This window comes from Gracilinanus agilis, chromosome 1 (assembly GCF_016433145.1).
Source record: "Gracilinanus agilis isolate LMUSP501 chromosome 1, AgileGrace, whole genome shotgun sequence".
Classification (NCBI taxonomy): domain Eukaryota; kingdom Metazoa; phylum Chordata; class Mammalia; order Didelphimorphia; family Didelphidae; genus Gracilinanus; species Gracilinanus agilis.
The window spans coordinates 718760637-718773371 of NC_058130.1; the positions used below are offsets into that span (position 1 = coordinate 718760637).

The 12735-nt window shown below is 40.5% G+C and overlaps 1 protein-coding gene across 1 annotated transcript; it reads left to right on the forward strand.

Annotated features, from left to right (window-relative positions):
- The first annotated feature begins 11486 nt into the window (after positions 1 to 11486).
- LOC123232152 (galactoside alpha-(1,2)-fucosyltransferase 2-like) lies at positions 11487 to 12491 on the forward strand. Its single transcript, XM_044658520.1, has one exon. It carries the CDS (start codon positions 11487 to 11489, stop codon positions 12489 to 12491), a length of 1005 nt encoding a protein of 334 aa, XP_044514455.1.
- The last annotated feature ends 244 nt before the right edge of the window (positions 12492 to 12735 follow it).

Sequence of the window (12735 nt, forward strand, 5' to 3'; positions counted from 1 at the left end):
TGTCCAGAGAGTTTTGTTTGCTATACCAAACCCTACTCTTCATCCACACCATGATCTCTAATTCCTTCACCCCTCAGTTTTCTCTAAGCTATCACCCCTACAATAGCCCTTCTCTTCTCATTTACCATTAAATTCAACTCTACACTGTCTACTTCTCTTGAGTTCTTGGCTCTCTTATCATTTTTTCAATCATACCCTGACAAGCCTTGATCCTGGAACACTCTTGTCATCTGTTGCCTTTTCTCATATACAGGCTGCTGAATGAAGGTGGATAGTCATGCAACTATCCTGACTTGGTCCACTATAAATTTGTATTATGCAATCTTACCTGGATTTTCAATGCTGTGAGGCAATCTTTGTGCACTTCCCTTAACAGTTCACCATTTTAATTTTCACAGTGGCTCTTCCAAACTATTTTATCCTTTCTTGATCATTGCATGACTCCTCTTCCTGCTTTCATCTCAGCTGAGAAATATAGAAAAAATTGAGGATATTGGCCTTGAACTCTCTCTTCTCCCCTCTTCCTCATCTTATATCATTGAGAACTAGAGTCTCAGGTAGAGTACAGAGGTGGAATTTTCTGAAAGAGCCTGGAGGAGTAAGAGATCAGAGGTTAAATAAAGGAAGGTTTCCCTTGACCTCTCCCCAAGACACAAGCATCTAGTCAACCTTTGCCAAGATGTATGTGTGTGTACGTGGAAGGGAGGGGTTGGGCAAACATAGGTGTGGGGCTTCAGAATAGTCTGTTTAAGGCATTGTATACTAGATCAGGAAGCTAAGAGGCTAGACTATACCTCTCTCTCAAGACCCTACAGCTTTGGCAACAATCAGCCTGGAAAGCTTTGGATTTCCTCAGAGCTCTTGCATCCTCCCCTTCAAGGAGATGTACCTTGCTATAAGTCACCATGAGACTCAGGGGTTGTACCCCATTCTGAAGACCCAGGCTTTTGTTCTGCTAACCATCACCCTCTCAGGGACTCAAGCGTCCAGGCCCATAGTCCCCATCCTTTTGGGGAGCCAGGTAGCTTATCCTCTCAGAGATCCCCCAGCATCATGGTCTCCAGAACCCAATATCCAAGCCTGCTAGAACTTTCAAGGACCCAGAAGTCTAGATACTAGACCATGCCTCCTCCAGAAACACAGGTATTCGGACTTCCTTGGCTAACCCCAAGACCAACCATAGACTGAGGTTTCTAGGATCAAGTGAATTGAAGTGGAGCCAAGATACAGGACAAAGTAGTGTCAATATTGGAACCAGTATTTCCTGTTCAGGGACTCCTGTCCTTTATCCCATACCTCAGCAAAGGACCTAGGAGGAACCTAGATGAAATGATTTGAAGGGACTCTCCCAATTTTCATGGTCAGTTAAATTCAACAAATATTTTTCATGCCCCTACTCTGCGTCCAGCATCTTAAAGAGGAATGATTACCAGATCTGCTGTTCACTTGAATTCCCAATTGGCTACTCATGAACAGTATAAATCTAGGTAAGCCAAGCACTTTCATGGGTTCAATTTCCACTTCTCCAAAATAAAGGAGTTGAATCACATCTGGGGTCTCTGATTTTTAAAATATTTGTCAATATGTTGACAACTGTATAAAAGTTATCATGTATGTTATTTAATGCATTGAAAACCCTTATTCTAGAACAGTGAATTATATAGGCTTCACCAATCTGCCAAAGGGGTCGATGGCATAAAAAAAAAAAAGTTTAAGAATGTTCAGTCTAGAAAATCCATAAAGTCCCTTCTGATTCTGAAATCCTTTTCAGGAAACTCATTCAATTGAACCCATACTCTAGAGCTTTAGTCCCCTATTGCTTAATTAAGATGGATAAAATTGGCTACTGTACATTTCCAAATGTCTTCCAATACCTCAAATGGACATTTCCAAAACTGCTTCCTATTCTTTCCTCTACTTCATCCCACCCTCCATACCAGCCTTTTATTATATCTGCAGATGGCATACCATGTGTGGGACACCATATATGTCCTCAGTTCAGAAATTTAATGAGTCATCTTTGACTCCTTGTTTTCCCTTTTCTCCCCATTCCAACCCACATACACACCCACATTCAAACAGTTGCCAAGTTCATTTGTTTCTCCCAAAATCTTATAAACTCTGCCACTTTCTCTGTAACACCCAAATTAGGCTATTATAAATAAATCTTACCTGGCTTCTCTGCCTGAAGGCTACCTCTTCTTCAATTTACCTTTCATGCAAAAAAACTAATTTGTTTTCCTAACAATAATATCAACTCCTGCACTCAAAGACTTTCTATGGCTCCCTATTTCCTATTGAAAAGCATCTAAAGTTCTGACTATGACATCTAGGCTCATTCATAATCTGCCTCCAATTTACTTATCCATTCCCTTCCAACCTACCTCCCTTTTTTCCACCAGTTGGAAATCTCTTTATGCTGGGTTCCAACTTGAGTCACATGTTCCATTGTGAAACCTTCCCTAATCCTCCACCCAAGGGGAAAGGATTTTTCCCTCCTCAAGGTTCTCAGAACACTTTTGGAATTTCCTTTCTGTTTTTTTTTTCATTCATTTCAATTTAGTAAACATTTATTATGCTCCAGGCATCAGGATAAGCATTGGAAAAACAATGGCAAAAAATCAAAATAGTCTCTGCTTTTGTGAGCTTAGATTTGGAGAATATAACATATACATAACAAAGTACATTCAGAATATATTCAAAGTAATTTTAAGAGGGGTTTAGGGCAGAGAGAGGGAGTCAGGAAAGGGCTCCAGAAGGAAGTTAGGGATTTCTTGATGGGTAATTCTAGGCAAAAGAGCAGGAGATGGAATGTTACTGCCCACTTACCATCTTCCCTGGCTATCATTAAGTCCCAACTAATATCTCATCTTCTACAGGGAGCTTTTTCTAACCTCTGAATTCTAGTTTCTTTACTCTGCTAATTTCTTCCTCTCTGCTCTGTATAAAGTTTGTTTCATGTTGTTTGCCCCATTCGATTATGATTTCCTTGAAGGTAGAGACTGTCTTTTGCCTCCTTTTGTATTTCCAACGTTTAGCATGGTGCCTGGCACATAGCTGACACTTAATAAATGTTTATTAATTGATTAAATAGCAAGGAACAGCTTCAAGCCAGTTTGCATGAAATAGAGAATATGAGCAGAGGACTAATATGAAATAGTGGAATAGAGGGCTTTAAATAGGCCCATATGTATCTCTGTGTGTGTCGATATCTAGATATAGATAAAGACAAACATATCTGCAAAGTGTTCCAAAATGCTTACTTCAGTTTTAAGCTATTAAACCTTAAATGTTTGAAATATCTTGTTACTCCAACATGAACAGAATACCAGTAACTACAATAATAGCAGTGTTTAAGCTAATATTTAAGCTAATAACTTGGAATCAAGCTATTAAAGCTTAAAAATATACTAATATCTTTGGAATATCCTGAACATATATTATGGGTAGGAGTGGGGAACTGGGCCTGTGATTTCACTGATCCAGGAAACTCTCAGACAAGGAAAACCTTCTACCAATCCAGGTTGAAACCTTCTTTGTAATTTATAGCCTCTGGGAACTACCTGAGAGCTCTGAGAGGTGATCTGCCCAGGATATATCAGAGATCAGATCTGAAAGCAGGTCATTAGCAAACAGGGAAATATATTTTACAAGATAGAACATAGATAATCTATGTCATATTGTTTGCTGTCTCAGGGAGGAAGAATGGAGGGAAAGAAAGGAGAGAACGTAGATAGCAAAATGTCAGAAAATGATTATCACTAATGGTATCTACATGTAATTGGGAAAAAATATAATTAAAAAAAAAGAAAGTAGATCATTCTTATTTGGAGGCCACTACTATATCTATACATATGCATATACAAATATATACAGGCCAGGGACAAAGGAGAGGAGGGAAGGAAGGAGGAAGACAAAGACAAAAAGATCATAGTAGGAAGTTATTTCAAAGGGCCATGGAGATCTTATTTTTACAGTTGAGGAAACTGAGGCATATAGTGGTTATGGGTCTTGCCTCCTGTCACACAGGTAGTAAGCATCAAACAAAGGATCTGAACCCAGGTTCTCTGACTTCAGAGTCAGTTCCTTTTCTCCCATCACATAGTAAACTCCAAGCCATTAAATAGTCTGCCATGTTTATGAGGCATCAGAAGAGGCATCCAGAATTGCGAGCATTCTGAAGAGAGCTAGACTGCTAGTTGAGTCTTTACTACCATACCATTTTCACAAACTGGCAAGTCCCCTTCATCCCTTACCCCCACCATTAAGGCTTTCCCATAAAGGGACTCTGGTTTCATGTGTATCCTGGAAAGAGGACTGGATTTAAGGTCCAAGTTCTTAACCTTTGTTACCAAACATGGACCCCTTCTTTCTCAGTATAACATCTTTAAATAGTTGAAGAGAATTATCCATTTCAACAAGTGGTTAGTGTGAAAATAAAGATATAATTTTTTTTCCTTTCTAAGTTTAGGAACTGCCTGCTCATAATATGGATATTCTACAAGGGCATTTTACACTGGGTCAACAAATATATAACTCATCATTTAGAAAAGACAACTTGGGTATTGGCATGGCATCCAAGAAAAATATAAAATATCAGCTCTGAAGTCACCTGTGTAAGTCATTCTGACAGTAATCTCTAATCTGTGTGATCCCTGGCCTTGAATCCTCATCAATATGAAGAAGAACTTGGTTAGAGGAAGCTGACTCTCAGCTGGAGTCAGGAAGAGCTAAGCAAGTATCCTCAGCTAAGAACCACTTAGGTGGAAGAGAGATATCAATGGCCCAAATGTGAAAGTACTCCCCTTACCAATATCACTTGAGTGGCAACTTTTAAACATCACTCGGGCATCACCTCTATTGTCCCATTCTGTTCCATCTTTGTAATATAATGGTTTTCCAACACAACATGGGCAGTATACTGGTTGTTTTCCTGAGCCTAGATAATAGAGTGTGGTTGGATTTCTATACTAGGAAGTGGAAAGTTCTGGATTCAAATCCAGCCTCAGACATTTATTAGCTACCTTACCTAATCTTTCTGCCTCAATTTTCTAGTATGCAAAATGGAGATAATAATAGTACCTCCCAAAATTGTTGCAAGGCATAAATGAGAAAATATATGCAAATTTTAAACTGCTATACGTTTTATATACACCACACAGATATTATTATTATTATTATTATTGTAGGTATTACAGTTTTGCTGATAATTATCATGGCACACCAATAAATATTAACTTATACACATTAATATGATAATAAATCAAGTAGCAGGTTTGATTCTATTGTCAGCTATAATGCTGAAGTCAGCCCCAACCTGACCCCATATAGACTGCGTTTGCTGCTATTTTCAGAGATAGTTCTGGGCATCTGCAAGTTTTTAGTGCTTCCAAGATGTTATAATCTGGAGAGAGATATAGTCACTGCTGGTGACTGATCTGGGCTCTGGTCTCTTCCCTGCTCCCCTGCAGTCGCCAGTGTTAGCACTTCTCTTGGTCCTGGAACTAACCAGGGCTCCTCTTGGCCCTGGAGGTGCAACTCAGAATTGTATATGGCCAATACAGTTGTAAATCAGCACCATCTGCTCCCCAGAAGGAGGCTCTTATAATCTGTTTCTGACCAGTCCATTACAGATCCTTTACCAGATCCTCTTACAGTCTCTAGGCTCAGAGCTCCAAGAGCTGCTGCAGCGGCAGTTAATATCACAGCCACCTCCAAGCCATACTATGGGCCAACTTCCACTCCAATGATACACATCTCCCCTGCTGACCTTCTAAGTTTTATTAGGCTGCAAAAATGTCTCGCTCTGGCTTTTTTGTTGGTTCTGCTGCCCTAAAATTTGATTTGAAGGGTTATTTCAAATTGTTTGGAGGAGAATATTGGGAGAGTTCATTCAGCTAGGCAGTTGCTGCAGTCTGCTTATCTTGGCCCCTTTGGAATACTTCTTCCTCACTATTGCTTCTTTCACATTCTCCCCCTACCTCTTTCTCTTTCCTCTGCTAAGAGCCATGCAACCCACACATTACACCCAATCAAAATCCTAGTAACTGTTATCTATAAACCAGTGGTTCCCAAACTTTTTTGGCCTACCACCCCCTTTCCAGAAAAAATATTACTTAGCACCCCCTGTCACATACTATCACCACCCTCTTACAGTTATTCACCACCCCCAAATACACCTGTGGCCATCACCGCTCCCCTGGATTGCTGCAGTACCCACTGGGGCGGTGGTGCCCACTTTGGGAATCACTGCATATAAACCTTTAGGACATTCTCCTTCCTTCCTTAATTCAGTACCTGGTTTATAATCCTTTTCTCTAACTCATGGTTTCATATTAGGTGACTTCATTATACACATTAATGCTCCCTCAAACAGCTAACTGTTCAGTTTCTCACTCACTTCCCATAATTTCTTTATCCTACCACCCCACACACACACACACAAAGATAGTCATATTCCTATAGCTGTCATCATCAACAATGTGCCATCTCTATGCTCAAGGATTCTGAAACCTTCTTCTCTGACTATAATTCATTGGCTTTCTACTTCTCCTTCTGCTTTTCCCTTTTCCATACCAAATCTTACTCTTCATCCACACACAAGACCTCTGTGGAGAAAATTTATTAGCCAAGACATCAAAAAATAAAATAGTCTCCAAGCCAAAAAGAAATAGGTTAATTGAGAGAGGGCTGGTCTCACAATAAAGCTGGACTCCAATTAGCGACAGAAGACCTTGAACCTTGAGAGCAACCTCCTTGTATAGCACAATTTGCAGAAGTACGGTTAGAAGTCCAATGGGAGTTAATATAACTATCTTGACCAACATGATTCACTTGGCTCATGCCTGCCAGTGTCACTTGGCGCATACCATTCATACAAGTAAGTCCTATACCTTAATGCCATTGATGTAAAATAGGTCCTTGGACCATCACAATCAACATGTATGTCCCACATGTCGTAGTGACCTAAAGAATATTGGACACCTGCAGGGATTCTTACATCAATGACGTCATAAGGATAAGTTGCTTTAAAAGAGATACTAAACTCAGGTCCTTAACTGGACTTTGATGGAAAGTGTGCCACCATGCCTTAGTCCTACAAATGCAGGGTGTGTATTTAAACTCAGTGTATCAGAAAAACACACACCCATTTACAGAGATGGATGTACAGATTAGTCAGCTAGCTTAATCAGTCAGAAGTGAATTAGGTCAAATGTTCATGTATAGGGTGGCCAATACCAGAACAGTATAGATATAAATATTTCAGAATTATTATAGAATAATGGGGGATAGGGGATTTCACATTCACACCTCTAATTCCATTACCTCTTAGTTTTCTCCTAGGCTATCACCCATGCAATAGCTTTTCTCTTTTCTTCTCCAATTAAGTTGAATTCTACACTGTCCTTGTCTCTTGAGTCCCTTGCCCTATTATCATATTTTCTTGTACTCTGCCCTACCAAGGCTTGGCCTTGGATCACTCCTGTCATCTGTTGCCTTTACTTCTATATACTGGTTACTGAATAAAGATGGAGAAAATCATGCAATTATCCTGACTGAGTCAACTATAAATTTATGTTATACAACCTCAACTGGGTCCTAAAAGCTGCTAAGCAATCCTTTACACTTCTCATGTCAATTTATCATCCCAACATTCATAATGGCTCTTCCAAAACTTTTCATTGTTCTTCTATCCTCCCATGTCTCTTCTTCCCCCTCCTATCTTAGCCAAGAATCCTTCCTCATATTTTACAGATAAAATAGAGGTTATTAACCTTGAGGTCCCTCTTTTCCCCTCTTCTTCAACTCATATCAGTCAGATGCCTTCTACCATTATTTCCTTCACTCCTGTCTTATACTAAGAGGCAACCTACTTCTTGTCAAGGCAAACTCCTCTACCTGCACAAATGATCCTATGTGAAGCAAAAAACCTCCATCCTGAAGCACCCAAACTAAGGGGCACAGGCATCACAGAATATCATTTCATATGCTGGTGTCTCCTGTCATCAGCATCAGCATGAGACAATGTGGCAGAGCCAAGGTCACCATGGGTGACCCTAGGGTCAATGTGGGAGAGCTGTTGGAATGTCACCATGGAAGGATAGATAACATGAAATTTGAAAGCCAGTGGCCACAGACAGGGTTCTTAAACCCAAGTGGGAAGACCAAGGTCACTTGCTTAGCTTCCATACCTGCCACTGCCACAGGGATGGGGGTTTACCTCTCTGTGCTGTTTCTTATTTGGTGAGAGAATTTTGACAAGTTGCAGGCAGAAAAATAGAGTAACAGTTCTAGTTAGGCTGAAATATCTCTTCTCTCCATTACTTTTTCTCCTTTTTTATTAATAAATACTTATAAATCTGGTGCAGAGCCTCCAGACTCCCTTTTATTTGTTAAAATCCTATTCCATCCTGTCTTTAACAGATTGCCCTATTATCCACTATCTATCCTCTCTATCCCCATAGACTTGATTCAGTGTGGTCAAGATGTCTGGTGCACTGGAATTCCCCACAATGACACACAATCATTCCTAAGTCCCCTCAGGAACCTGTAGCTTTCTTCTCTGAGGGAGTGTGAGGGCTGGAGCCCATGTCTATGGCCCTAAAACACTAGAGTTTGGGATTCTAAAGTTCCCCTGGAATTGTAGTCTCAGGTACTGTAGAGGTGGGAATTCCTGAAAGAGAGATAGGAGATCAAAGGGATAAAGAAAGGATGGGTTCTCTTATTCCCTCCTCAGGACTCAGGGATTAAGCCACCCTTTGCCAGGATGTATGGGCGTGTATGTGTGGAGGGGAAGGGTTGGGCAGATGCAGAAGTGGAGAATGAGCAGCCAGAGTAAGGCATCTGGGATTTGTGTATCAGATGAGGAACCTAGAAACTAGACTACTCTTCTTTCTCAAGATTCTACTGCTCTGAAAGCAAGCAGCCAGGTAAGCCTTGGATTTCCTCACAGCTCATATCCTCTACTCCAGGAAGATCTACCTAGGTGTAAGTCTCAATAGAGACCCAGGGCTTGTACCCCATTCTGGGGACACAGGCTTTTGATCTCCCAACTGCCACCCTCTCAGAGACTCACGCATCCACTTTCATAGACCTCACTCCATTAGGGACCCAGGTTTCTTATCCCTTTAGAAATTCCCTAGTATCAAGGCCCCCAGATGTCAATATCCAGGCTTGCTAGTATTTTGAGGTTCCTAGAGGCCTAGGTACCAACCTACTAGGAATGTAGATGTTTGGGTTTCCTTGGCCAACCCCCATGACCATTACTAGTCTGAGGTTTCTAGGACCAAGTGAATTAAGATAGGCTCAAGAGACAGGACCACATGGTGTCAATATTAAGAGTCGTATTTCCTGTTCTGGAACTCCCAACCTTCTCATCCCATCCCTCAGGCAGGATCTGGGAGGAGCCCAGATGAAATGACTCCAAGAGACCATATCAACTTTCACATTCAATTTTAATTCAGCAAATATTTGTTGTGCCCCTAGTCTGGGTCCAGCAACTTAGAAAGAACAAATCACTGGAGCTGGAATTGACTTGACTTCCCAATCTGCTGCTCACTACTTGTGTGAATCTAGGTAAGCCAAGAACCTTCATAGGTTCAATTTCTTCTTCTGTAAAATAAGGTAGTTAAATCATATCTGCAGTCTGTGATTTTTTAAAATTGTTAATATTTTGACAACTCTATAATAGTTATATATATTTTGGTATATGCATTGAATTTCTTATTTTAAGGAATGCATAGACTTCATCAGTTTGAAAAAAGGCTCAATGACAAAAAAAAAAATTAACCCTCATACTAGAAAATCCATAAAGTCCCTTCTGGTTCTGAAATCCTATTCAGGAGGTCGTCAACTGAACTCACAATCTAGAGATTTAATCCCATATTGCCTATTTAAGATGAACAAAATTGATTGTTAGCACATTTCCAAATGTTTTCTACCCTTTCAAATTAACATTAACAAAACTGTCTCCTATTCTTTCTTTCTTTCATTCCACCACACCTCCATGCCTGCATGTTACTATATCAGTCAATGAATTATCATCTGTGTCCCCAACTCAGAAATCTAATGAGTGATCTTTGTCTCCTTGTTTACTTTCCTCTTTTCACTATACCCGATATACAGATCCATATCCAAACAGTTGCCAAGTCCATTTGCCACTCCTAAAATATCTTATCCCTGTTCCACTTTTACTATAACATCAAAATTAGACTTCATATCTTCTCACTTGGGTGATTTATTTATTTTATGTTTTTACCATGTTACATGCTGGTTTGTTGTGGAGAGATTTTTAAGGGAATTTCTGTTTCAAGACATCTAAAGGTGGGCTTTCCTAGGAGTTTGTTGGGGGACCTGTAATGGTTCTAGTAATAATCTATAATGTTCCTCTATATTTTCCTGGGGCTGAGTAGAGATATTGATCATAATAATTCCTATAATGAGGAGTGTTGGTAAGAGAAGAGTCACATGGGGGAATCTTGAATGGGGGTGACCATCCTCCCTAGAATCTGCTCTGCCGTTCTAGGCTCCCCGCTGACACCTTGTCATTCAGGGTGGGGTTTGATGGCCCCTGGCAGTTAACTAAAGTGTTAACTCAAAATAGAGCAATGGAATAAAGGATTCCCTTTCACAAATGTAAACTCAAAGACAACAAAGAATTCCCTTTTAGGTATCATCACCCCTTATTGCTATTACCATGTGCAATGTTCTCTTGGTTCTATTCATTTCACTTTGTAATACTTGATATAAGTCTTTCCAGGTTGTTTTGCAATTGTCCTGTTCATCATTCCTTAAGGCACAATAGTATTCCATTACAATTATATACCACAACTTCTTCAGGTAGTCCCCAATTGATGGACATCGCTTTGATTTCCAATCATTGCTACCACAAAAAGAGCTCTTATATTTTTTGTACAACTAGGTACTTTCCCCCTATCTTTGATCTCTTTGAGATGCAGACTTAGTAGTGTTATTGCTGGGTCAAAGAGTAGGCACAGTTTTATGGTCCTTTGGACATGGTTCCAGATTGCTCTTGAGTGGTTTCATAAGATCACAGCTCTACCAACAGTATTGGTGTTCCAATTATCCCACCTCCCCTCTAACAGTTATCATTTTTCTTTTTTTGTAATATCAACAAGTCTGATAGGTGTGAGGTGGTACCTCAGAGTTCTTTTTATTTGCATTTTTGCAATTAATAGTGATTTGGAGCATATTTTAATATGATTAAAGATAGTTTTAATTTCTCCATCTGAGACATGTCTGTTCATATTCTTTGAACATTTGCCAGCTGAGAAATGCTTTGAATTCTTATACATTTGACTCTGTTCTCTATATATTTGTGGAATGGGGCCTTTGTCAAAACATTTGGTATAAAAATACCTACCTTTATCACTCCTAATGACTTAGCTACCTAATACCTATTCAATTCCTTCCATCTCCAAATGACTATACTAACTTTTTTACTATTTTTCTTCCTTCCTTTAGAGATGTCAAGTCTTCTGACATACTTCCCTACCTCAGTTTACTGCTTCCTCCTCCTCATTTTTGTGATCTCAACAATCTTCCACTTTGAACTTCGACTCTCAAAGTTGTCCATAGTATGTGAAGAGCCACCAATCCTTGAGACTCCAGTCCCTACAGTCTTTCACCATGATGGCTTCTGGACAGTGCTTTCTCAAGGCCGTCTGGGAAACCAGATAGGTCAGTATGCTGGCCTCTATGCTCTGGCAAAACTCAATGGGTATCAGGCCTATATCTCACCAAGGATGCATGATTTTCTCTCTCCCTTGTTCCGCATCACCCTCCCTGTTCTCCCAGACAGTTTGGCCCAAAAAATACCTTGGCAAAACTACCACGTACATGGCTGGATGACAGAGGAACACCGTCATATTCAAGGTGCCTATGTCTGTATCACAGGTTATCCCAATTCCTGGACTTTTCACCACCATATCATAGATGAGATCCGTCGTGAATTCACCCTGCATGACCATGTCCGAAATGAAGCTCAGGCCTACCTCCATGGAATACAGAAAAGCCCAGCCACCTTTGTGGGAGTCCATGTCCGCCGAGGTGACTATGTTTATATCATGCCCCAGTGGAAGGGTGTGATAGCAGACAAGGGCTACTTAGATCAAGCTATGAATTGGTTCAGAGCCCATTACAAGGATACCATCTTTGTGGTCACCAGCAATGATATGTCATGGTGCCAGGAGAACATTGACAACACCAAGGGAGATGTGGTATTTGCAGGGGATGGAGTGGAGAGCTCTCCAGGGAAGGATTTTGCTCTGTTGATCCAGTGCAACCACACCATCATGACCATTGGCACCTTTGGCCTCTGGGCTGCCTACCTCACAGGTGGTATGACAGTCTATTTGGCCAACTACACCCTTCCAGACTCACCCTACCTCAATGATTTCAAACCTGAGGCTACCTTTCTCCCTGGATGGGTAGGGTTCCCAGCTGACCTGTCACCCCTGCTCGAGCACTGAATATTTCTTTTTTCAGGCCCTCAAACCAGACTCAGACTATACTCTAAATTAGTATACTATAAAGGTGGGTTTTAGGAGAAAGCTGGGAATCATCTCTCCTCTCCTGGCTATCTACCCACATCATAGGAGAGAAGTCTCAACTTACTGGCCTACCTCATTCCACCCTCCACAAAAAATTCAGAAGTGGATTCACACAATGGACTTGGCTATATAGAATCATAATGTGGCAGTTCTGGAAGAAGAA

What these genes read in the sequence shown, in the direction of transcription:
- LOC123232152 (XM_044658520.1), top strand. Translation starts at nt 11,487, where the DNA reads ATGTCAAGTCTTCTGACATACTTCCCTACCTCAGTTTACTGCTTCCTC.